The sequence below is a fragment of the Hyaena hyaena genome, unplaced genomic scaffold (assembly GCF_003009895.1).
Source record: "Hyaena hyaena isolate Hyena2069 unplaced genomic scaffold, ASM300989v1 scaffold_530, whole genome shotgun sequence".
NCBI classification, from domain to species: domain Eukaryota; kingdom Metazoa; phylum Chordata; class Mammalia; order Carnivora; family Hyaenidae; genus Hyaena; species Hyaena hyaena.
This window is the reverse complement of record NW_024081163.1, coordinates 832796-860211: the sequence shown is the minus strand read 5'-3', so window position 1 is coordinate 860211 and position 27416 is coordinate 832796. Positions and strand designations below refer to the sequence as shown.

The 27416-nt window shown below is 33.5% G+C and overlaps 1 protein-coding gene across 1 annotated transcript in view; it reads right to left on the bottom strand.

Moving 5' to 3' along the window:
* Positions 1-27416, bottom strand: part of LOC120247563 (A disintegrin and metalloproteinase with thrombospondin motifs 6) — a 161247-nt gene that overhangs the window by 23094 nt on the left and 110737 nt on the right. Inside the window, exons 7-8 of the mRNA XM_039255536.1 lie at positions 21160-21203; positions 16684-16789 (exon numbers count right to left, since the gene is read on the bottom strand). Of these exons, the coding sequence (XP_039111467.1) occupies positions 16684-16789; positions 21160-21203 (150 nt within the window). The remainder of the gene's footprint in view (positions 1-16683; positions 16790-21159; positions 21204-27416) is intronic.

Here is a 27416-nt window from a genome sequence, read left to right as displayed (position 1 = left end):
ATAAATATTTAATAACCTTCTAAAATAGAAAACACTATGCCCAGATGGTTTCACTGGTGAATTCCAACAAACAGTTAAGGAAGACATTATAGCAATTTTCCACAATATTTTCTAGAAAATAGAAGTGGAGGAAACATTTCCTAACTTATTCTGGGAGACCAGCATTGCCCTAATATCACAATAAAATAAAGACATCATAAGAAAGAAAAATAAAGACTAATATTTATCAAGCAACAATCATTAAAATAAATATTATCTAATCAAATCCAATAATGTATGAAAAGAACTATCCACTACAACCAAATGGGATTTATTTCAGGTATTGAAAGATGATTTAATATTCAAAAAAGCAACCAGTGTGCTTTTATCCCCAGGCAGAAGAAAAAAGAATAACATAATCATACCAGCTGATGCAGAAAAACCATTTGACAAACTCCAACTCCCAGTTATGGTAAGCTCTCAACAAGGAAGAAAATAATAGGTAACTTCCTCAACTTTATAAATAATATCTACAAAATAACCCTCTAGTTAACACACTTAATGATGAGAAACTGGGTATTTTAGGGGTGCCTGGGTGGTTCAGTTGGTTAAGTGTTGGACTTCGGCTCATGATATTGCAGTTCATGAGTTGGAGCCCTATTTTGGGCTCTATCCTAACAGCTCAGAGCCTGGAGCCTGCTTCGGTTTCAGTGTCTCCCTCTCCCTCTGTCCCTCCTCTGTTCATGCAGTCTCTCTCTCTCTCTCTCTCAAAAATAAACATTAAAAAGAGAGAGAGAGAAAATGGACTCTTTAACCCTAAGACTAAGAAATTTCTGTTTTTCTTTTTTGACATGAAAAATTTTAAGTTTATTTATTTATTTTGAAAGAGAAAAAGTGTGAATGGGGGAGGGGCAGCAAGGGGGAGAGAGAGAATCCAAGCAGGCTCTGTATCATCAGTGCACAGCCTAATGCAGGGCTCCATGCAGGGCTCCAACCACAATTTGTGAGACCTGAGTCGAAGTCCAATGCTCAACCACAAGCTACACAGGTACCCCTAGACTAAGAACTTTCAAGGAAACTTTGTCCTCTCACCATTTCTTTTCAATACCATATAGAAATCTTAGCCAGTATAGAAAGACAAAGTGAATAATAAATGAATGAATGAAAAATATAGAGATTGGGAAAAAAGAAATAAAATTGTCTTTGTTCACAGATAACAGGATTGTCTCTGTCCGAAATTCCAAAAAGACAACAAAAACAAAAACAAAAACAAATTCTCCTGAAGTGAATCCAAGAGTATAGCAAAGTCATAGAATGTGAGATTGATGTACAAATGCCAATTGCATTGCAATATACTGGCACAGAACAATTGTAATTGCAAATTCAAAATACAATACCATCTGCAATAGTACCAAAAAAATACCTAGCTATGTATTTAACAAAATATGTACAAAATCTATAAACAGGAAACCACAAAATCGCATGAAAGAAAGCAAAGATCCAAATATATGGGAAAGGTAGTCTGTGCTCATGCAATGAAATACTCAGTACTGTTGATACGGAATATTGATATTGAACACTGAAGATGTCAATTCTTCCCAGCTTAATTTCTAGATTCAATGAAATCTCAGTCAACATCCCAGAAAGCTGTTTTACATAGACAGGAATACCCCAGATATATTGCAGGTTCAGTACCAAATCACCACAATAAAGATAACGTGTATTATATTTAACTCTAAATATGTAAATACATAGTGCGTACTTGTAATTACAAGAATTATTATATTATGTTTTAATGCATGACACAAATATCAAACAAAAATTGAAACAATCTACTCAAATATTAGAAAGTGCTAAGTTAAAAGGTAATATTAAAGAGTGTTTCCTCCATTTCAGACATTACATAACCTACCAGTCTACTCTACATATACCTCGGCATATACTCAAAAATCGTGTTCAAAATTTGATTTTAAAATTAAATTAGGCACTTCTATTAGAAGATCCATTACACCTAACATTTAAACTACAGACATTTTCTCATTCTTGATGTCACATCAAAGGGAATATTACTATAAAAATTAAAGAATTCAATAATTATTTTATCAATTCCTCAAGTGTTTAAAAATGATTATATATATTTTATTATAATGTAATATATGTTTAAGATATTTTCTGTATAAGTTCAGAATTCAGTATACATAGTAGCATCAAAAGTTAAGTATGATTTTAAATACAGGGAACAAACTGATGGTTGCCAGAGTTCAGGGAAGTGGGGGTAGAGAGGACAAAATGAGTGAAAGGGAGAGGGTGACACAGGCTTCCAGTTATGGAATAAATAAATCACGAGGATAAAAGGTACAGAATTGGAAATATAATCAATGATACAGTAATAGACTTGTAGGGTGCCAGATAGTAACTTTACTTGTGGTGAACATAGCATATTATGTTGTACACCTGAAACTAAAGTAACATTGTATCACCTACATTTCAGTAAAAAAAATAAATAAAAAATACCAGGAGCGGCTGGGTGGCTCAGTTACTTAAGGGCTGGACTATTTCAGTTCAGGTCATTATCTCATGGTTCATGGGATAAAGCCCTGCATGAGGCTGTGTGCTGACAGCACAGAGCCTGCTTGGGATTCTTTCTTTCCCTCTCTCTCTGCCCTCCCCCTTCTCTCAAAATAAATAAATAAGCATTAAAAAAGATACCAATAAAACGTAAACACAATAAAATGTAAATACACGAAAAAGGTAAGTGCAGTATTAATTCAAAAGACTAAGTATGCAGAGATAAATGGTGAGGTTTCTATTCCTTTTAGATTTAGTATTTAAAGAGCTGTTTTTCCACAAATATAGAGACTGCATATATAGTGTACACACTGGGGATGCAAAAATGAGTAAGTAATGGTTCTTATTCTCAAGGAGACAGAAGTTAAAAGAGTAAAAGGTTCCCAACTATTTTAAATATATTTACATTTTTATGGTGAAATACTTCTTAATATGATAATTTCATAAGTTTGGGGCACCTTGGTGGCTCAGTCAGTTAAGCATTTGACTTTGCTCAGGTCATGATCTCACAGTTTATGAGTTTGAGCCCCGTGTCAGGCTCTGTGATGACAGCTCAGAGCCTGGAGCCTGCTTGGGATTCTGTGTGCCTATCTCTGCCCCTCCCCCACTGGCACGTGTGTGTGTGTGTGTGTGTGTGTGTGTGTGTGTGTGTGTGTGTGCGCGCGCGTGCACATTCTCTCTCAGAAACAATAAATTAATAAACTTAAAAAATAATTTCATAAGTTTAACTATTGTGAGAAAAACTAAATATAATTTATTTGTCCTAAAATTCCAATTTTCAAGAATTAGAGTATGAAAGATCACATATCATATCTAAATACATCTTGATTCAATTAGCATTATTATGTGCTCAATTCTTTAGTGATAGTTTTTATGTAATAACAAACAGGTTATAAAAAACAGTATTTGGGACAGAAAGCAATTTAAATAGCACTAGCTATTTAAACTTTAAATGATTAGTAGGTATTATTTATGCAGTTCTGATTCCTCTGTTCATTTCACTTTATGCTAGTTCTCTAAGGCCTTACCTTTATGGATGAATTCCAAATTTATATATTTAGACCACAACTACCTCATTAATTTTACACTTGAACATCCAGGTGCCCTCTGTACATTTCCACCTGGATGACCTGCAGGCTCAATGAAACATAAAAACTGAACTCATAACTTCTTCAATTAAACTGGTTCCAATTTTATTTCATTGGTGGTACTAACGGTATCTCACTCATTAAGGTTGAAAGATGAGAGTAATCCTTAACTTTCCTGCTCTCAACACTCATATGCAATCAAGCATCAAACCCTGCCAATTTTATCTCTTCAATATATTTTAAATCTATCCAAAAGCCACCACCCTATTTCCAGCCCTCATTATCTGTAAGTTGTAAAGCAGAAATGTTTAGATGCAATCCTAGAACCAGAGAGCTTGCCTTCAACCTGAGCTTACCCATTTAATTTCTTTGTCTCATTTAATTCATCTGTATAATGGGGACAATATTTATGATTCTATGTATTCACTGTGCTTAACATACTTCTGGAAAATGATAATGACACTCTAAGATAATATCAGTAGTATTAATTTAGATCACTGCAACAGCATGTTTTCCTTTATCAAAGTCATATCTCAAGTAGTGTCTACAGTAGCCTAAACTAAAATGAAAATCTGCCATAGTAATCTCTGTTAAAAATTACTCTGACTTTCCACTGTCCTAAGAGGTAATAGGCAAGATCTTTATGAGTATATAAGGTCATGTACTTCTTACTTATCTCGCCAGTTTCATCTCACAACTTCTTGTTTAGGGATTTCACTATCTAGCACCATTAAACTCCATGTAGTCATCATGTTGCAGCATGTTCCTTTAAAATTTTTTTTAATGTTTATTTATTTTTGAGATTGTGAGAGAGAGAAAGAGAGCAGGGGAGGGGCAGACAGAGGGAGCCAAAGAATCTGAAGTAGGCTCCAGGATCCAGGCTTCAAGTTGTCAGCAGAAGGCCAAAGTGGGGCTTGAACCCATGAACCACAAGATCAAGACCTGAACCGAAGTTGGACATTTAACCAACTGAGCCACCTAGGCACCCCAATGAAGTGTAACAATTTTATCTGAATATAAACTGTGATAAATAAAAGATCAACATTGTAAACCATTAATGTACTGACAGATAGCTAAATAAGGGAGGTATAGTTAATTAGCCAATAGTGAAGATAAAATGACATATTTTAAACTATTTAATGAATTAAAATCATTCAAAATTGAACGAAAGCAAATAGGAGAAACTAGGCAACAAGCAGCTAGATTAATGCCAAAACCCACTAATTACATTAAATGTAAATGAACAAAAAAATACAATTAAAAAATAGAAATTGTCAAACTGGAAAAAAAAGCAAAACCCAACTACAAGTTATCCAAAAGAAATCCACTTTAAATATAAAGATATGTGGGGGGGGTGGGGAGGCACCTGGGGTGGCTCAGTCAGTTAAGCTTCCAACTTCAGCTTAGGTCATGATCTCTCAGTCTGTGAGTTTCAGCCCTTTATTGGGCTCTGTGCTAAGAACTCAGAGCCTGGAGCCTGCTTTGGATTCTGTGTCTCCCTCTCTCTGTCCCTTCCCTGCCCACATTCTGTCTCTCTCCCTCTATCTCTCTCAAAAATAAAGTAAACATTAAAAAAGAGTAAATATAAAAATATAGGTAAATCCAGAGTAAAAGGATATAAAAAGATATACCATGGAAACAGTAAGATGAAAGCTAGATTCACTATATTAATGACAAAAACATTTTGGAGAAGTAATGTTACTAAGAATAAAAAGAGATATTTCATAATGATAAATAATTGATGAATCAAGAAGACAATCTATTTGTGAATGCATGTATTTATAAAATTTCAAAATATATTAAATAAAGCTGACAGAAATAAAAGGAGAAATAGACAAATCTATACATTTGTTGACATTTCAATACTCCTTTATTAAAAATTGATAGATCAAAAATTTTAAAAAAAGCTTTAAGAATACAGGAGACTTGAGCAATACTATCAAACAAATGGATGTAAATGAAAATGCTACAACACTCCACCCAACAACAACAAATAATACTCTCTTTTCAAGGATGCAAGGCACATTCACTAAGATAGAAAATATGATGGACCATAAAGCAAGTTTCAAAATAGAAGGCTCAGAATAATGGAATATATTATTTGACCACAATCCAAGAAGAAATCACACAAAATATATGAAAACAGCAATACAGAATAATGAAATGTCATATGCTGCTGAAGAAGAGCCCAAAAAGAAATTTATAGCTTGAAGTCCTTTCTTATGAAAGGGAGGATATATAAAATTGATGAATTAAGCTTCTCCCTTATAAAGATTTAAAAAGATTTAAAAGATTAAAAAAAAAAAATGGGATGGCCTGGGTGGCTCAGTCGGTTAAGCGTCTGACTTCGGCTCAGGTCATGATCTCACGGTTCGTGGGTTCCAGCCCTGCGTCGGGTTCTGTGCTGGCAGCTCAGAGCCTGGAGCCTGTTTCAGATTCTGTGTCTCCCTCTCTCTCTGTTCCTCCCTTGCTCATGCTCTATCTCTCTCTGTCTCAAAAATAAAATAAAAACTATAAAAAAAATTTTTTTTAAAAGAAATGATGGCTGAAAACTTCCCAGATCTGGGGAGAGATTTGGACATCCAAGTTCATGGCGCTCATAAGTATACAAACAGTTCCAAATGAAAATTATCTATTCCAAGACAAACTAAAATAAAATTGTCTAAAGGGATGACTGGTGGCTTGGTCAATTGAGCATCTGATTTTGGCTCAGGCCAAACTCACAGATCGCGAGTTTGAGCCCCACACTGGGGTCTCTGTTATCAGTGCAGAGCCTGCTTCTGATCCTCTGCCCCTTCTCTCTCTGCCCTCTCCCACTCTTGTGTGCTGAAGCACGTGTGTGCTCTCTCTCTTAAAAATAAATACGCTTAAAAAAAACTTTCTAAAATGAAAGACAAAGAGGAAATTTTAAAAGCAGTGAGAAAAAAATTCATCACATACAAGGGAACTCCCATCAATTATTAACACATTTCTCAGGAGAAACCCTACAACCAAGAGAGACCAGAGTATATTTAAAGGGCTGAAAGAAAAAAAAAAAAAAAAGAAACCTGCCAGCCAAGCAACACTTCACTCGGCAAAGCTGTCCTTCAGAAATGAAAGAGTTATGAAACCTTTCCAGGGCTATAAAAAACATGAGGTAGTTCATCATCACCAGACCTGTTTTATAAGAAATGCTTAATGAAGTTCTTCAAACTGAAATGACAAGATGCTAATAAATAACATGAGAACACATTGAAAATAGAAAACACATGAAAAGAAAAATATATGGACAAATTCAGAATATTACAATATTATATTATGATGGTATGCTAACTCTAGTATAAAAGTTAAAGAATGAATAAAAGTATAAAAATAGCTATAGCTACAATAGTTTTAATTGATATACCATATAAAAATATGTAAATTGTGACAAAAATATAAAATATGGCAAAAAGATTATAAAAGAAGAGTTTTTGTATGTAATCAAAGTTAAGTTGTTATCAGCTTACAATAGACTGTTATAACTATGTTTTATGTAAAGATCATGGCAATCACAAAGCAAAAACCTACTGCAGATATACAAAAGATAAATAAAAAGGAATCAAAATGAACCACCACAGAAAATTATCAATTCACAAAGGAAGACAGTAAGAGAGAAAGAAAGGAACAAAGGAATTACCTAAGAGCCAGCAAACGAATAATAAGATGGCATTACTAAATCTTACATATTGATAATTACTTTAACTGTTTATGGATTAAATTATCCAATCAAAAAAACATGGAGAGGCTAAGTGGATAATAAAGTAAGAATGAACTATTCATTGCCTATACAAGACTCACCTCAGTTTTAAGGAAACAAATAGGTGCAAAGTAAAGAGATGGAAAAAGATATTCCATGCAAATGTAAAAAAAAAAAAGAGAGAGAGAGAGCTAAACTTCTGTCAGACAAAATAGACTTTAACTCAAAAGCTGTAATAGGAAACAAGGTAGGTCACATATAATAATAAAGCCATCAATTTATCAAGAGGATGTAACTATTATAAACACCCAACAATGGATTCCCTAATTATATAAAACAAATATAAATAGAACTAAAGCAGCAAATAAACAATATAATAATTGCTGGGGACTTCAATATCTCATTTTTGACAATGAATAGATCACTCAGACAGAAAATGAAGAAATATCTGACTACAACTACACTTTAGACCAAATGGTTCTAAAAGACTTATACAGATTGTTCAATCCAACATTAGCAGAATACACATTCTTCTCAAGCATCCACAAAATATTCACCAGGATAGAGCACACAACAGATCACAATACAAGCCTTAACAAATTTAAAAATACTGAATTTACAATAGCCAAATTATGGAAGCAGCCCAAGTGTGCATCGACAGATGAGCAGATAAGGATGTATGTGGTAAACACACACACACACACACACACACACACACAAGAATATTATTCAGCCTAAAAAAAGAATTAAACACAAACACACACACATAAGAATATTATTCAGCCATAAAAAAGAATGAAATCTTGCCATTTACAACAATATGGATGGAGCTAGAGAGTATAATGCTAAGTGAAGTAAGTCAGTCAGAGAAAGACAAATACCATATGATTTCACTCATATGTAGAATTTAAGAAACAATAAACAAGCAAAGGAAGAAAAAAAGAAAGAGAGACAAACCAAGAACAGACTCTTAACTATAGAGAATATATTGATGGTTACTAGAGGAGAGGTGGGGGGGGGGGATGGGTGAAATAGGTGAAGGAGATTAAAGATATACTTATTATGATGAGCAGTGACTAATGTAGAGAATTGCCAAATCACTATATTGTACACCAGAAACAAATATAACACTGTACGTTCATTATACTGGAATTAAAATTAAAAACTTAATAAAAAATAATAGTGCATATAGTACATGTGCATACATCCATTAACAAAAAAATAATGGATGGAATAGAACAATTTTAATTTCAGTTTTGATGAGATTGTTGGGTGTTGGTATATTTTTTAAGTTTATTCATTTATTTATATAATCTCCTTGGTCAATGTTGGGCTTGAACTCAGAACCTCGAAATCAAGAGTCACACACTCCTCTGACTTAGCCAGGTGCACAACTGGTGTTGATAATTTTTACTTATACACTTAGCACAGTGATAAACATTGGCTAAATTAAGTAGGGATTGTATTTATGATAAAAATTGTATCCCCAAAATTTTTTTTTAATTTTGAAATCATTTCAAGACTCTTATGACCACAGTAGTATGATACTAAGAATCAGCAAGAAAAAGGCAGGAAAATTCACAAATACATGGAAGTTAAACAACAGCCTGCAAAACAATCAATTGGTCAAAGAAAAAATCAAAAGTGTAATAAAAACTACCTTGAGACAAACATAAATGGGAAAAACAACAACCAAAACTTATGATAGCAGCAAAGCAATTATTTTATTATTTTGTTATTCATACATATATATATATATATATATATATATATATATATATATATAGAAACAGGGAGAGTGCACACATGTGAGTTGGGGGGGGGGGCAAAAAGTGAGGGAGAGAGAGAGAAGCCTAAGCAGGCTTCTCACTGTCAGTACAGAGCCTGAGGTGGGGCTCAGTCCCATGAACCATGAGATCATCACCTGAGCTGAAATCAAAAGTCAGATGTTCAACTGAATGAGCCATCCAGACACCCTTCTCTCTTATTATGACAGAGATAAAGAGGGACAGAAAGCGCATGCTCATGAGCAGGGGAGGGGAAGAGAGAAAGGGAGAGAGAGAATCCCAAACAAGATCTATGCTGTATGTGCAGAGCCCAACATTGGGCTCAATCTCACAATTGAGGCTCACGATTTGATTAAGAATACATTTAATCAAAGACGTAAAAGAACTATGAGATCATAACCTGAGTTGAAACCAAGAGTCAGAATCCAACTGAGCTTACACAAAATAAATAAGAAAATTAAATTAAACTTTAAAAGTACATTTAATCAAAGAGGTAAAAGAACTGTATACTGATGACAATAAGAAATTGATAAAAGAAATACTGTTAAAATGTTCAAACTACCCAAAACCATCTATAGGTTCAATATAATTCCTACCAAAATTCCAATGAAAATTTTCACAGAAATCCTAAAATTTGTATGAAATGACAATAGACCCAAAGATTGCCAAAGCAATCTTGAAAGGAACAAAGCTGGTGGCATCACAGAACTGGAGGCCATGGAACAGAATAGGGAATCTAGAAAAACACACATACACACACACACATGTGGCCAACTAACATTTTAAAAGGGTGCCAAGAATACTCAATGGGAAAAGAATAGTCTCTTTAGTATATGGTGATGGGAAAACTGGACTGCAAAAAAATGAAATTGGACCCCTATCTTGCACAACTCATAAGAATTAACTCAAAATGAATTAAAGATTTAAGTTTAAGACCTATAGGAAAATATAGTGGAAAAAGGTTCTCAACATCACCAATCTGGGAAATGCAAATCCCAAAACCACAATAAGATACCATATCGCACCTGTTAGAAGGGCTAATATGAAAAGACAAAAGATTACAAATGCCAGTAAGAATGTGGAGAAAAGGGAACCCTTGTTGATGGGAATGTAAAATGGTATAGCCACTATGGAAAACAGTTTGGAGTTTCCTCAAAAAAGTAACAGTAGAACTACCATATGATGCAGAAATCCCACTTCTGGGTATACAGCCAAGGGAAATGAAATGATTATCTCAGATTGACACCTACACCCCCATGTTCATTGGAAAACTGTTCAAAATAGTTACAATTTAGAAAAAAACATAAGTGTCCACTGATGGATAATGGATAAAGAAAAATGTGGTATATAGATACACAAACAGACACACACTAGAATATTGTTCAGTCATAAAAAGAAAGAAAATACTGTCATTTGGTTCAATGAAGATGAACCTTGAGGGCATTATAAGTGAAATAAGTCAGACTGAAGACAAATACTGTATTATCTCACTTATGTGTAAAATCTAAAAAAGGTGAAATCCTAGAAACAATAAATAGACTAGTGGTTGTCAGAGACTAGAGTGTGAAGGAAAATAGAGGTATACAAAGTGTATAAATTTCCAGTTTATGATGAATAAGTTCTGGAGGTCTCACGTTGAGTATCGTGACTATAGTTGATAATATTGTATTGTATACTTGAAAGTTCCTAAGAGAGTGTATCTTGAATGTTCTCACCACACACACAATAAAAGGTAATTAATTATATGATGTGATGGATGTGTTAACTAACCTTATCATGGTAATCATTTCGCAATATATACGTGTATCAAATCATCACGTTGTACACCTTAAATTTATACAATGTTATATGTCAATTATATCTCAATAAAGCTGGAAAAAAAAGAAAAAAGGAGAAAACACAAATTACAAATATCAAGAATGAATGGTGGAACATCATTATTCATATGACAGACATTAAAAAAGACAATAAGAATATTATGAACTGTATGATAATAAATTGACAATTTAGTTAAAATAGTCTAAATACTTTAAAAGACATAATTAACAAAAAACTCAAAAGATTTAGATAATGTGGTTTCCTATATTTAATTTAAATACTAAATTATTAATCAACAATCTTCCCATAAAGAAAATTCCAGGCTCAAATGGCTTCAATTGGTGAGTTCTATCAAACATGTAAGGAAGAAACAACGTTAACCTTATGTGTACAAAATCTTCCAGAAAATAGAACAATTTATATGGCTAACTTTATTCTGATACCAAAACTCAGCAAAACCATTAAAAGAAAACTACAAACCAACTGATTTTGTTTAAGACTATGCTAAAACAACTAGCTATTGATGACAAAAAATGAACCTGAATTGTTATCTCAAACTACACAAAAAATTAACTTTAAATGGATCATAGATCTTAATATAAAAAGCTAAAAGTATAAAACCTCTATACAAAAATATAGAAGAAAAAATTCACAATTTTGAAGTACACAAAACATTTTAGGACACAAAAAACACAAACTGTAAAAGAAAAAAAATTAATTATGCTTCATCAAATATTTTAAATTCTGTGTTTTTAAAAAACACCTGTTTTTTTAAAAAAAAAACAACTTTTTTTAAAGTTATGGCAAATACCAGACTTGGAGAAGATAGTCACATTACGTATATATGACAAAAGCTTTTACCCAGGATATACTGAGAACTCTTGCAGCTCAATAAGAAGAAAACACTTCAGTTAAAAAAAAAAAAAAATGAAAAAAGATTTCAATGGATATTCAAAGAAGATAATGAATGACAAATAAGTATATGAAAAGATGCTCATCATCACTAACATCATTATTTACCGGAAAATAGATGATTAACTAATTCAAATTACAATGAGATGCCAACAAAATGCATAATAATGGCTAAAATTAAAAAGACAAATACAAATGTTGACAAAGATTTTGAAGTAATAAGAACTCTCAGAGATTGCTAGTGGGGATGCAAAATGGTATACAGACACTTTGAAAAACAGTTTATGATAAAACGAACCTAACACATACCATACTATCAGCCGTACCACCCAAGAGAAATGAAAGTAAATGTCCAAACAAATATTTGTACATGATGTTCACAGTAGCTGTATTCATCATAAGAGCCCAAAACTAGAAAAAACTTAAAATGTGGTAGGCGCTATTGCTATTGATAGGGAATACAATTCAGAAAACAACAACAACAACAAAGCTACTAGTATGCACAACATGGGTGAATTTCAAAAGCATTATGCTAAGGGAAAGAAACTAGACATAAAAGAGTACCCACTATGTAAGTCCACTTAAATGAAACTAATCTATAATGATAGAAAGTAGAACTGTGGCTGTCTGGACCCAGGGGAAAGGGGATGAGGGTGGAGACAGGCAATGAAAATGTTGATACATTGATTGTGGTGGTGATTAAATGGTTATATACATTTGCCAAAATTTATTGATCCATACACAAAATGCATGCATATTTACTGTATGTAAATTACGCCAAAATGTTATTTTAAAATGTACTCTTGGGAAAGCAAACCCTTCCAGAAAATAGAATACTTCTTCACTCATTTATAAGACTAATACTATTTTGATATCAAAACTAGACAAAGGTTTTAAAGTCCCAAATACAGTCTCAAATACCTCAGTGGATGTTAATTATTAGCCTTCTATTATGAAAGTACAGTCCTAATCAACCAGATAGAGACACCTAGGTACTTGCAACAAGAGAAGGGAAGTTCTGCTGAAAGAAAATAGTAGTAAGAGTTTCCTAACACAGGTAATGTAAGGACACAAGTCTAAACCAAACTGACTCCATGACAGGCTTTAAGTTTCCCCTCTAAACGAGAAGGCCTAAGTTTCAGCTTCCCGGAAACTATCAGGCAGTTATACATTGCCCAAGGCAGGAGAAACCACCCTCCACATTACTGAGGGAGAGGCCTATAGATAGAAACCATAGATACGACTCTGTTACCTAATGTTAAAGTTAACCCGTTAGTTGCCGAACAAGACCCTAGGCTCGCTCTGTAATTGGTTAAATTTAAAGGTACTCTAAATGTTGTAATTGGATCCCGCCAAAAGTAACGAATACTCTACACAATGTGTATGGTTAAACCCACTGTCAATGATGTTGAATAATTACGATTGGATCACTGTTCCCATGCCACAATTTCTGTAACTCCCCCGTCACAAACCCCATAAAGACCCTACTCTGCCTTTGTTCGGGGCTCACAGCACGGATCCACTAGGCTGGTAAAGTCTGTGAGCCCGAGCTCGAGCCTGTAATAAAGCCCTTTGCCTTTGCATGCGTGACTCAGTCTATCCGGTGGTCTCTGGTCGTTGAGGATACTGCGATCTGGGTATAACAGTAACCTAATTTACTATTTTATCCTGAAGTCTGCCACATTTCTCCTTAAAAATAAATAATCATCTCCTAACCAATCTTCTGTACCCCTATTGGTAAGACCAAACATTGGTACTGATTTTGAAAAGCAAGGCCAATATACACCTGTAGCGTTTGGTAAAACACTTCCATAAATTCTCTCAAAATCAGAGTTATAGTTCACTAAATCATGATTAATTAATAAATGAACTAAGTCAGTTAAAAGATTTATGATCTTAGGACCTAATCCTTTTTGTGAGAAAATATCAGACATGTACAACAGTAGAGACTGTAACATAATAAACTCCCATCCATACATTTTCAAGATGATAAAATTCAAGATGTTGCTATTCTTGCCTTATCTTTTTTTTTCATTTTCTTTTAAAAGTAAATCTCAGACATCGTGTCACATTAGTCCTGCATACTTCAACATGATCTCTAAAAACTATGAATATTTTTAAGATATCTTTTTAAGATTATTTTTGTACCACGTGGAAACATGAGACTTTTCTCAACATACAAAGAAGTCTGGTTGAATTCTTGCCACCCTCTTTCAACATCATATATTTTTTTCAATTGCTGAAACCTACAGCAACTACATTATTAATAAAAAATATCTTTCAATGAACATTCTTTTCTATAAGGTTCATTAATTCCCTTTGGTGTATAGCTAGACATGTCATTTAAATATAGCATAAACCTCAATCTTTCTTGTTTTCACAAAAGAATGGAGAGAAATAAAAGTGGTCACTAATTCAATTCCCATATGGGCTACCCCCCCCAAAAAAAAAACTGGTCACCAAGGCCTACTCAAAGAAAAAAGTTATCCCATAGCTGCTTAAAATGGATATTCTATACCTACAGGAGTATACAGTGGGTGCAAAACCATATTCTACACAATGTAAAGAATACATTGAAAATCTTCAGTCTAGTGACTCAATGGGGGCATTCTCAGTAATTTATAGTCAAATATTCTTCGCCATGATGAATCTGCAGATATCATCACATCACTTAACATCCATCCTACTAAATGATACAAGTTATAAAAATCCAGCACACTCTAACTGAAAACTGTACCTGATATATTTACTATGGCTGTTGCTTTGTTTCAGGAAGAATAGGGGATTGTATTTTAGTGATGCCATAAGTTGTGCCAGAGTTGATTTGCTAAGTTCCTTAAAACTAAGCCCTAAGATCTTAAAAACAAGTAAAGGGATCTTCTTCCATGAAACAGATTTTCCTAGCTAACCAAATAATAATAATTTGCTATATTGAAAAAGGTATATTAGACATACCCTGTGTTGCTGTTTGGGGAAAAGGGAATAGAGGAAACTGACCCATTAATCAACTGGACATGGATAGATACCTGATTTTCAGTTTGTCAAATAACATTGTTAAGTGGAAGGATTTTTTCTGGCACTCAATATAAAGCATTTTGTAGATTCCCCACCTCCTCATTTTTAGCAGTCACATTATCAAACAAGAATTAGTTGTGAAATAAAGTTACTCCAAACCATATAAATCTTAAAAGGTAAATTCATATTCTATTTCTCTTTCACAGTCTTCCACATAAGGTACAAACCATTCATCTTACGAAGAATTAAAAGGAATTACCTAAGAGGCCAAAAACAACAAAAAGGAGTGTATGAAGTCTGACAGGAGGTCAGTTAGAATCTTCATCTTAATAAAAAACACAAAGAAAGATAAACCTTAACCTCAGCTATTAAGTACATACAAGAATGAGCCTTACAAGGCATATGTTGACACTAACTTGTGACTGCATGTGGTAATGGTGCTTTCATACACACATTGTTTATCCACTGTATGTTACTTGTCCTAACCTTTCAATGTAATTGAATCTAACAGAACCTATTAAATTCAGTCTGGTTGCATAAGATTATGACAGTCATTAATGAGCCAGATTTTTAAGTGCGTTGAAGATAAACTGACTGGTTCAGAAGGCTTTGCCTTTTTGTTCTGCTCTTTATTGCAATGGAAACTAGAAGACCAATATTTTTTGGACTTCATTAAAAGTGTAATACTGACTTTTCCTCATGTCTGAATCAAGTTAGGTTTCAACTTGCTAGTCATTTGCCTTTACACATAAATCAACACTAATTTGGTAAACTTTAAATTGCAATCTTCAAAATAATGCAACAGACTGACTCAATTTCACTCTCAATTTTGAAAAAAAAAAACAAAAAACAAAAAAGGTAAACTACAGATTTCTCAGGAATGACCTCTGAGGCAAGTGTATAATAAACATTCATTTTTATTTGTTCTTCTTTTCCCCCATCCATTTCTCTACCAAAAAAGCAGACTGTAAAACTTAAATCATACAAATGTCAGGAGTTTCTGCAAATAGGCTGCTTATTTTACTTAAAAATGTTTGACTATCTTTTTAAAGTTTTCAAGTTTCTCTCCTTCCACATGAACAGGCTTTAACATTTACTACTGCCTGCTGCTTGAAATAAAGAAAGTAAGGATTTTACTGCTATGTGTGTGTATAAGGGGGGGTAGCCATAGGACAATTTAGGACAAAGATTTATTTAAAGCAAATATTAAAAACTCTAATTCCTCTTAAAAAGTGATGAGAATGATGTCTCACCACTCTTTGTAACATCAGTTTTGAGTGTGTGTGTGTGTGTTTTCAATGACATACAAGTACACCTGAAAACACAAGTTACACAGCATTGACTGCACAAACTTTATGTCTGGAAAAGGTATGTTCACAGCTGTATGAAGAGTGAAAAGTCAGAGTAGACTTTATGGTAGCAGTGTCAATAGTGATTTTAAAATATACAGGTATTGTCACATAAGGAAAAGACAGATTACTAAAACAATTTAACTTGGAGGAACTAGGTGATGAACAGACCACGCTAAAGATAAATTATTTCAAATATATATAACAAAACTTACGTGTGATACATTCACCACTCTAAAAATAGGGGTCATTGAATGATAAAGATTATTTAACAAGTCTCCAGTTCTTAAGATGATTTATCTCAACACCTCAAATGGTAACATTCTCTATTGAAATCAGACAAAAAGGCAGTAAAATATGGTTGAACACAGGCGTTCCACACGGTAGTTATGAGTTGCGCAAAAGAGTGGAGTTCTAAAATTTATTTTGATTTTCTTAAACTCACTCACTTGTGACCAATCTCATGTGCAATGGTAAAAGCTGAACCCAGGCCAATGTCTTCATTAATGCTGCAGCTCCTTTCAGGCTCACACATTCCAGCCACAGAGGCCAAGCCTGAATAAACAGAAGGAGACACAAAGGGTCAAGCCAAGGTGTTTCAGTCTTAAAAAGCCCATACTTATAAATGCCTGGATTCTTTTTAATAACCTCCATGCACAGAAGGAGCAGTTGGCAAAAGGTTAACTTTCTAGTCATTTGCAAAATCACTGGGGGGAGTTTCACTTTGCCGGCTAGACATTAATATTTTTTGAACTGCAGTCAGTGCTGGAAAATGTCTAGACTAGGGGTTAGATTTATAAATTTTACTTCTGGTAACTTGGGACCACCTAGTAACTTGAGCCAGAAGAGGGAATTCAAGAAAGCATTTCTATTTTAACATTCTTTAGGCTGTAGAAAGCAAAATATATCCACATTATTTTTCTAAAGAGATCTGTTTAAGTTTAGTGGGTTCATAAAAATATACAAGCAACTTTCTAGTTACCAAAAAAAGGGAATCCCAAATAGATTTTTTACATGACATTTTTTTATAAAAGCAGAAATGAATGATTCAAAACAGAAAAAGGAGAACTGTTAAAAATACGTTTTGCATTTTTTTAAATCTTTTGAAATTAGTCCTGGTAGTGATGCAACAATTTCTTTTGGTATTTTAATGGAAAGCAAGTCATTCACACATTCAGTGTATTTATCCCCTCTCCCATCCCCCTTCAACGCATTAGTTTTACTAATAAAGCAAAAACTACAGTGTTAACTTGCTGATTTTAGTGAAATGTGATGTTTCCAAGGTATTCCTCCCTTGGGAATTTTGGCTTGTAAAAGCTTTCATATTTACTTCCAAATAAATATCATGCCCTGTGAATTAGTACATAATTTTAAAACAGTGCTTAGAAAAAAAGAATTTTTGTGTGAAAGATAAAATGTCATGTATTATAAAGAAACAGATGCCAAATCATATTTAACACATATAGAGATGAAAGCTATTTAGAAGAAATTGAAGGAAAAGTGGGAAAAACATTTTATATGTTAGTAGTCTACTATCATTACCCAAATCATAATTATCTTCCCACAAAAAGTGATTCTAATTCAATTCAATGAATATTTATTGACTGCAATAAACAATGTTCTATGTTAGGTACAATTTCCCAGCTACACTAATTTGGAACAGTAAAAGCTATTTAGTTAATATTTTTACTGACAAGAAAGCTCTAGAAATTGTTTCTCTGTACCTTCTAATATAAAATATGAACATAATAGGCACACTGAAACAAAGTTGAAGTCAGTGTTAGATTGCCTAATAGACCGTTTGCTTTTCCTACTGTTTAATGTGGAAGGAGCAAGAGTTGGGGAAGAAGTTGATTTCTGCCTCTCTGAGTTATTATAAATACTAATGTTATCTTGTAGTGCCCTTCCATTGACTTAGAAATCTTGTGACCTAGGGGCGCCTGGGTGGCTTAGTCGGTTAAGCGTCCGACTTTCGCTTAGGTCATGATCTCGCGGTTCGTGGGTTCGAGCCCCGCGTCGGGCTCTGTGCTGACTGCCAGCTCAGAGCCTGGAGCCTGTTTCAGTCTGTGACTCCCTCTCTCTCTGACCCTCCCCTGCTCACGCTGTCTCTCTCTCTCTCTCTCCTAGAAATAAATAAAAAAAAAAAAAAAAAAAAAAAAAAAAAAAAAAAAAAAAAAAAAGAAATCTTGTGACCTAAAGAAGAGGAAGGAAAAAGAGGGACTAGTTGGGGCAAGGTGACTTGATTTTTGTTAATCAAAAATATTTACTGAATGTTACTTCCAAATTCCATTGAGAGAGAGAAGAAGGAAAGAATCCAAAAAAAAAAAAAAAAAAAAAGTTTGCAGTAATAAATTATGTGGCTTTAAGCTACTGAGTTCAATATCATCCATGATACAAGAAGAACAAAGTCACATTGTTTGAATTATGTTTCTGTTTTGAGCTTTATGAAATTTGGCTAAAAAACAATTACAAAGAATAATTATTGTTAAATTAACATTTCTTCTATTTTCCAAAATATATTATTCCATGGGTTAGCTTTTTGTTTGTTGTTATAGTGGTTGTTTGGTATATGCTGTGTGGTAATATTTTTCTCAGTGACTCCCCAAGGGGTATTTGTAAGCACAGATTTACTTCTGTATCTGATTGAAAATTAACTTAGCTATTCTACTAAAAGAACATCTTTGGAAAGAAAATATTTGGGAAATAACTACTAGTTGAAAATACAGAGCTAAATCTTAACTGAAATAAAATAATTTAGATGTTCTTTTCACAACCCCTACAACTTTCTGTATTCCTATAAAATCAAAGTTGTCAAACTTCTTACGTGTGATTGTGTTAATAGGGGTTTGATTACTATATGGGTCATTTAGATTTCCTCAGTCTGATGGCCACAGTTTGCACCCTTAAATCTACTTAGCCATGTTACAATTGGTCATCAGAGGTACTAAGCAAGGTAAAATATCCAAGTATTGGCATAAAACCAACATTAAGGTTGTCAAGAATAACCACCCAAACAGAAAAAACCTGATAAATTCTGTACTAATAATTTATTTTCCACATATGACCATCAATACATGTAAATATATGCACTCAGTTTTTACCATGACATAATACAAAAGATAAATTATAATGGTTTATAATTTGAAAAATAATTTATACTGAGTTTGAAAATTCATTGACATGTACTAAAGTATTATTGCATTCATTTGGGAAATTAATAAACTATAAAAGTTGGAATGCATATTTTGGGGAAAAAAAAAGAGATGTAGGATAGAAAGCTATCTTGAATCTACTTTGGTAAAAATAACAACAAAAGTACAGGCAGTGTTACTACTATTATCCTAATGAAGAACATATCTCAGTGTAAATAATCTACCTGCAAAAAGCAGAATAGAAAGTGTATTTATACACACATATGTATATCCTCAGAATATACATATACTAGAAAAATACAAGCTCTAGCTTTGAAGCTTAGTGGCCATTGAATCCAAAATTGATAAAGCACTTTGTAAATGTTTTATAGAATTCGAACAAGAATAGAGTGGTTAGGTTAAACAATAAGTAATAATACCAGTGCATTTTATAGTACTTCTTTAGTAAACATCCTTCTTTAAAAGATCTTTACAATATTCCTGTGCATAAGGGAAGATACTGCTCCTACTTCATAGATAAGGAAATTGAGGAACAAAGTCCTAAATAAAGAGTAAAGGGTAATGCAATGAAACTGTCACAGCCAGTTGTTAGTTTCCCATTTGGGGCCCTTTCCAATGAATTAAGTTGCCTATTAACCTAAAAATTTAAATCTTTCTGGTGTGAGACCTCTAAGGAAATACAGCTCTTTCCCTAAAAGCCTAATGGCTTTTTAACTAGCAAGCTTCTCCACTATAAATACTCATCACTGGTTAATAGAGATTTCTTTACCCTTAAATCCTGAGGGAAATGGGGTAGGAGAAGAGTGGAAAGGCAGATAAAAATCAAGACAAATTTTAGTCTCTAAACAGGTGACATTCCAAGCTCTCTAGGAAACTGGGTAGCACCTTTTCTCCCACCTCTGCTTAAATTTGATCTTCCTGAAATTCTTATGAGGGGCAGAGGAATAGATTTCATAATTGTTCCTTTACAGACAAGAAAATTGAGACTTGTCATAGAGAAAGTAGAAAATTCACCTTCAGGTGCTTAACTTTTATGTCTGTAAAAAGTCGCTATGACACTAAAAATTTATCATAGAAAAAAAAAAGCCCGTTCTTAAAAATAAAGTCTACTTGAAAGCTATCATTTTCCTCCACTTACATTTGCAGTTAACTTTTAACCAGAATGAAGTTACACTCTGCAACAAATGGTAATTTTTTAAATTCTAAAATACTACAGAAATGCTTTTCAAAAAAATAAATATCTGGGGAGCAAAATAATGATACTCCTGTTCTCTCTCTCCCTCTCTCTCTCTCCCTCCCTCCCACTCATTTTATTGTTGTTCAGGTACTGAAAATTTCTAATATCTTAATTTACAGGGGTATACTTATTCCACAAAATTGCACCAAAAGAAGTATATTAAGAACACAACATCTCTCCTTTAAGTATCTCCCCAGTTTACCCCCTTTCCTCTCCTAGCCTGGTATTTGAAGATATTGCTTGCTTTCCTTTGCTCTCAAATTCCTTGGTATTTTTGGAAAATATATTATAGAGTGGTAACTTTTGATTCAACATGATTGTTTGAAGATTTAGAAACACCTTCTAAGTTGCTTTTAATCATCATTCTACTTGTTTCCTAGTAAATGACATACCACAAAGATCAAGTTTTTAACAATTTATGGGAGTAATTTCAGATGTGTCAGAAAGGAAAATGACCAAAGTAATGATTACGTGTAAAGCTGAAAAGACAATCTGAACTATCTTCCCTTCATTAAAAAAAAAAAAAAAAAACTTACCCAATGTTCCACAGGGCTTATTTTTATAAGTGCAGATATCATATCTATAGAGGAGAAAAAAGAGAGGTGAAATTTGTAATCTGATCAAATTTGTAAAATATTTTCGTATATTCATCACATTTCTTTTTTGGAGCTCTGGATTGTCAGACCACAATCAGTGCAATTATGAGCAGCCAGCTGGGGTGTAGGCATTTTCAGCACTCTGGGGGACACACCGGCTGCACTACACTCGCAGCCTCTGGCTGCAAGCCAATGGGACACCTGCCAGTAAGAAAGAAAGGTTAAAGTGGATTTCTGTAATTGCAAGTTCCAGAAAACCATCTACCATACTGTTTTGAAGCTAGAATAGCTTGTCTGCAGATTGCTACTGCTTCTACAAAAAGGCAAACGGGTGGCTTTTTATCCCCAGTCTCTTTGAACCTGTCGGAATATTTTTTTTCTTAAATTATAGCCACAGACTGTGTTTTATACTTCTGAGCTATAAGAACTATCTGGAGATCTTCAACTCTAACACAGGTTCTTGTTTTAAAAAAATTAGCCCAATACAGCAATGGGAATAAACTTGATATCACATAGTTTTCATACTTGTATATCAACATCTTAGTATGTTTAAAATATAAGTATTTTTAAGTGAATTTGCAAATACTTAAACAAATGGCTCAACAGAAACTTTCCTAATGTTGGCTGGACTTATTCTAATGCTATAGTGCATTATAACTCAATAGAAAATATTAAGTCCATAGGTAATGTTGCATATTTTAAAATACATTACATTTAGAAAGCTAAATCAATATTGATGTGAACACCTATTCTAAGCATTTTATAATATTCTTGTAAACTAATCTTTAAAACCAAAGCATTCCATTTTAAAGTGAGAATAAAAATTAAATTTAAAAACACTGATCATTTTTATTAGCCTATGTTTTACGCTAGAAATGAAAAGCTTTTCAGGTAAAATATAAAATTTCACAAACTATAGGAAAATCCAAGTTATAAAAGTTCTTTGATTACACATAAATAATAGTCTATATTACTGAGGAAAGGGATAATAATTAATCCCTTGTTGTTCACCAGATTGAAATGTATTTTCAAGAAACAAATATCACAACCAGCATACGACTATACTGTTGAACTCAAAAACCCTAGAAATTCCCTTTGCTTATTTTTAGAATTTCAAACTCTTCATCTTGTACACTGTACATTTGGGGAAAAGGATTTCTTCTCTAGCATAGCTTTCTCTTCTGATCATTCACATACTCATCTCCCCCTTGTCTTGTAATTGGTAAAACATGGGATTGCAGTTATTTGTACATTCTTGATATCTGTATCTATACGATATAAAAAGGGTGCTTGGTGTATTTACCAAAGCACCAGAAAGTATATTCTCAGTGTCACAATCTACCTCATGATCATACCGTGCAATGCCTATGAAGTTACATAGACATAACCCATACCAGGAGTCTTCAAGAAAACGTAAACAAAGATTTTTCATAAGTAATGCATATATAAATGCCTATGTTGAATCTATGTCCAAATCCTCAACCTCCATATATTCGCTTTCCTAATGCAAGCACCTGCAAACAACCAGTTTTCCTTTCATAATTGCTCTGTTTCTATTTTACAAAAAAGAAAGCATATGTCCCGCTCATCCCAAATAATATTATGGTGCATTGCCTCCTGGGTATAAAAGTCTCAAAGAATATACACAAATAGATAATTCAAGAATGCATTCATCCTGGGGTCCATCATTATGAATGAAGCAAGAAAAATGGAAGTGGATATAGTCAGAATTCAGAAGTGAGATGGTATGCATGGAAAAAAAAAACATTTCATCTTATTTTTATTTTTCAATGTTTATTTATTTATTTTGAGAGAGAGATGGAGAATGTGAGTGGGGAAGGGCAAACAGAGGGAGAGAGAATCCCAAGCAGGCTCCTCACTGACAGGGTGAAGCCTGACACAGGGATAGAACTCATGAAACATAAGATCATGACCTGAGTCAAAACCAAGAGCTGGCCGTTTAACCGACTGAACCACCGAGGTGATCCTAGATAGTAACTTTAAAATTTGCAAAGTGGTATGTCATCTTTCCAAATTATTTTAGGAGGCAAATTCAGCAAAAATTTTGAAGATCAGAGGTAAATACAATTTCCATTCCCTCCTCATAGCAGTCCTTTCTCATCTTCTCTCATTGTTCTCATTTTGCATATACCTCTTATACTACACTCATGATGAAAATTATTTCATTCTATAATGACTGCCCAGAATACCCACATAAGGCTAAAACTATCAACAAATAATTCAAGCTAAAGTGTCTTAGACTAAGATCAATCTATTTGCATTTTCTTCAGTTTTTCCCAATCTTCTAACATACCTATAGAATTCTCTACATGATACAGGAAAAAGACATGCCATTTCCTTGTGTCTTTTGCATTCACTTCATGCTGTAACCTTTTCTAGTCTATATTCACCAAGAACAATTATGATCTATGTATTTCCTTTAATACCAAGTGCTGAAAAGCAACATTTTTATTTTTATTTTCTCATATATGGATTTGCTAAGGACATATTATGTGTCCAAGTATATTGCCATATACTAGGATCTAAAGTTGGGTAGTTTGGTACAGCCGCTCTGGAAAACAGTGTGGAGGTTCCTCATAAAATTAAAAATAGAACTACCCTATGACCCAGCAATTTACCCAAGGGATACAGGGATACAGGAGTGCTGATGCATGGGGCGCACGTAACCCCATGTTCATAGCAGCACTTTCAACAATAGTCAAGTCATGGAAAGAGCCCAAATGTCCATCAACTGACAAATGGATCAAGAAGATGTGGTTTATATATACAATGGAATACTACTTGGCAATGAGAAAGAATGAAATCTTGCCATTTGCAGCAACATGGATAGAACTGGAGGGTATTATGTTAAGCGAAATAAGTAGTCAGAGAAAGCCAGATACCATATGTTTTCACTTATATGTGGATCTTGAGAAACTTAACAGAATTCCATGGGGGAAGGGAAGGGGAAAAAGATAGTTACAGAGAAGGAGGGAGGCAAACAGTTTAAGAGACTCCTAAATATAGAGAACAAACTGAAGGTTGATCGAGGAAAGGGGAAAGTGAGTAATGAGCATTGAAGAGGATACTTGTTGGGATGAGCACAGGGTGATGTATGGAAGCCAATACCTTATATTAAAAATAAATAAAATTAATTAAAACTAAAAAAATAATTAAAATAACATTGATTTAAGTGAAAAAAATAAAGTTGGGCAAGTTAACTGTGGTCTATTTGGGAAAAGTCATATAAGTAGGTAAGTTACAGCAATGTGGAAAGATGCTTAAATAAAATAAGTGTAAAAAAGTTAAACTTACACCCAGTGGAGCCAATACTTGATAGCTGTTATAATGATGACTATTGCTATAGTCAAGTTATATATAAAATACTATGAAAATAGAAAGGAAGGAGGGAATCCACAATACTAAAAAAAAAAAAAAAAAAAAAAAAGATTCACATAGGATATAACATCTGAAACAGATTTTAAATATATAATCAGATAAAATAGAAAAAATAAAGGCATTCCAGGCAGAGAATGGAATAATCAAAGGAACAGAATCTGGAAAGGGTATGGCATGTGCAGTAAACTGTAAGTCCAGGGAGGCTGAAACACTGAATGTATAGGATAAAACATCGAAAAATTAGTTTAGACAGTTCCTGTTGGGGGAACAGATTATTAAGTGCCTTGAATACCAAACTAGCTTTTTTTTTCCTAGAGAACTTAGAAAATAGTTCTCATAGCTAAAAAAAATATATTTATATAAGTGTGTATACAGATAAAAATCTGGGAGGATAACAGTGGTTATCCACAGAAGAAATGGGAGAGTACAGAGATTATAAAGATTTTTACTCTGCTGTACACATTTCTGTATAACTAACATTTAATCAGAAGGTGTTCCACCTATGCCTGTCTCTAATAACCAACACAAGAGATCATGGAAAATAAGCCTAATGGATGTTAAATAGATGTTGAAAAAGATGTTTTTCAATGAAGAACAAATATTAGTGATGTTCCAGATTATGTCGATTGGTCAAAATATTTCAGAAACACTCCCTTGTTCTGCATGAACACATACAATGCAGCAAATTTGCAGGCTGTACACTTAATGTAAAGCACCTGGTATTTGTGTTGTGTGTCTAATCATTGCTTGAAGGATTGTGTCGGTAAGTAGTGGAATTCTGTAGTGGAATTCTGTTGCTAAAATGGGCTTATGTACTAAATGAGTGCATTTTTCATGGAAAATGTTATGAAAGCACCTAAATAACTGAGAGCTGAATGTAATCAACTTATAAAACAAGGAATAGGAACTATTTTTTGTAATTCCATGTTTGTTTAATACATATTTGTATGCTTAGTGGCATTTGCTCTAAAACCTCCCTTCATTATAACTGATAACACTCACTCAATGAACCAAAAGAGTATGCCTGACCATATTATCTTAGGTCAGCTTTGAAACAATAAAAACCCATGACTGATGAAAGGAAAAGGTGATTCTTATGATAATAAGAAAAATAATTCATATGTGGCCATATCTACCATGATACACACTTTTAAAAGATTTCTCTTCTTTAGGTTATTATTATAATTTAAGCAGAAGGAAGACTTCAGCCATGGATTTAAAAACATTACACAGTTTGAGTCACAAATTACATAATATAGAATCAAGTTGTATTTATATAAAAATCGAGAATGATAATCTAAAAGACCTAGTTTCTATTCAAGGTAAACTTCCTCAACTATGCTGAATTTCCATTTCAATGGAGAATTGACTAATAAACCTTTCCATACCTTGATTGTATGTGCTTGCTCAATATTGTATTACTTGTACATAACAAAATGTTCATTGTAAGTTCAAGGTAATCATTTGAGACATTAAAAAAATTAAAAATTGCATTAATTCAGTTACTTTCATATTTTTGTAAATGCACTATTCTTCTACATTTTCCTTTTAAAATTTCTTTTATGTGTGTGTTATTTCTTATTCCACCCATTCTCTCATTACTATTTTCCCTTCTTTTCCATGTATAAATATCTGAGCTTTTCTCTTCCTACAAACTATTCTCTTTGCCATCAGTCCCACATTTCTGCAGATGAAAAGAATCTTGCAAAGTTAACTAATTCAAGTTATACTATACTTAAACCATGATTTGCCAAATTAGACCAAGAATGAACCAGCTTATTTCAATCTTCTCAAGTATTACCATTATCATCATTTTTCAACATTATGTTACAATAATTCTCACAAACTTCTCCTTGCACCTCCTTTTTTTCTCCTGGATTTCTCATCTTTACCATGCATCATGTTAACTTCATATCCTATCAGCTTCTCTGACATGTTATGGTTTTGCCTTATCTTCTTTCAAACATGAATCACCTCAGGAAAAACTACAAAGAAAAACAATGCAAGGAGTTTTGCTTAATCACAAAGATGTAACTGGCGTGCTTTTCAAGTCATTTTGCTGCCAGACAAAGTGAAGAAATGAGAGACTGAGGAAAAGAAAAGGAGTTTCCCATTCCCTAATCTCACCATCCTTTAAACAAATCAATCTTCACCAACAAAGCAGCAACAGGAGCCCTTAAACTTAGGCCTTTGGTTGAAACTACAGGCGAAGCTAAGAAGTACAGTGGGTTCCTAAAAAGGGACAGAAAAGTTGGAACATGACTACAGAATGTTCTCTGGATTCTGAATTTGGATAGAATAACAACACCTTATCATTGTGGCACTTGTTTTGTTTCCTTCCCATGAAAGAATAATAAAGGCCTCAGGGCAGATGAAAAAGAGCTAAGAAATGTGATCTTAGGGAGTCTACATTAACACCAGGCAACTAAATCCTGCTCTAGGATGAGTAGATGAATGCATACACTGTCATCCCATTACCCTGTGTTCATAAGGGATAACTGATTGAGCAAAATCAATAACACAGAGGTTGGCTGAATATCTGTTACTGAAACACTGGTACACTTTTCTGCTGTGGATACTTTCAATTCTTTAATCTCCTAATTACTTTTGGCTAGGCAAGGCTATCAAAAGAAATTGACCAAAATGTATGATTAAGTTCCATTTTTAAGGTCTGCAAAATATAGCACTACCTTACAATGATGAAATACCTGGATGGGTTCTTAAAAACCGTTTCCAAAAACTACATTCCATTCTTATGTAAGAGAAACACTCATTGCAAAGAAGCATTCCTTTCAAGG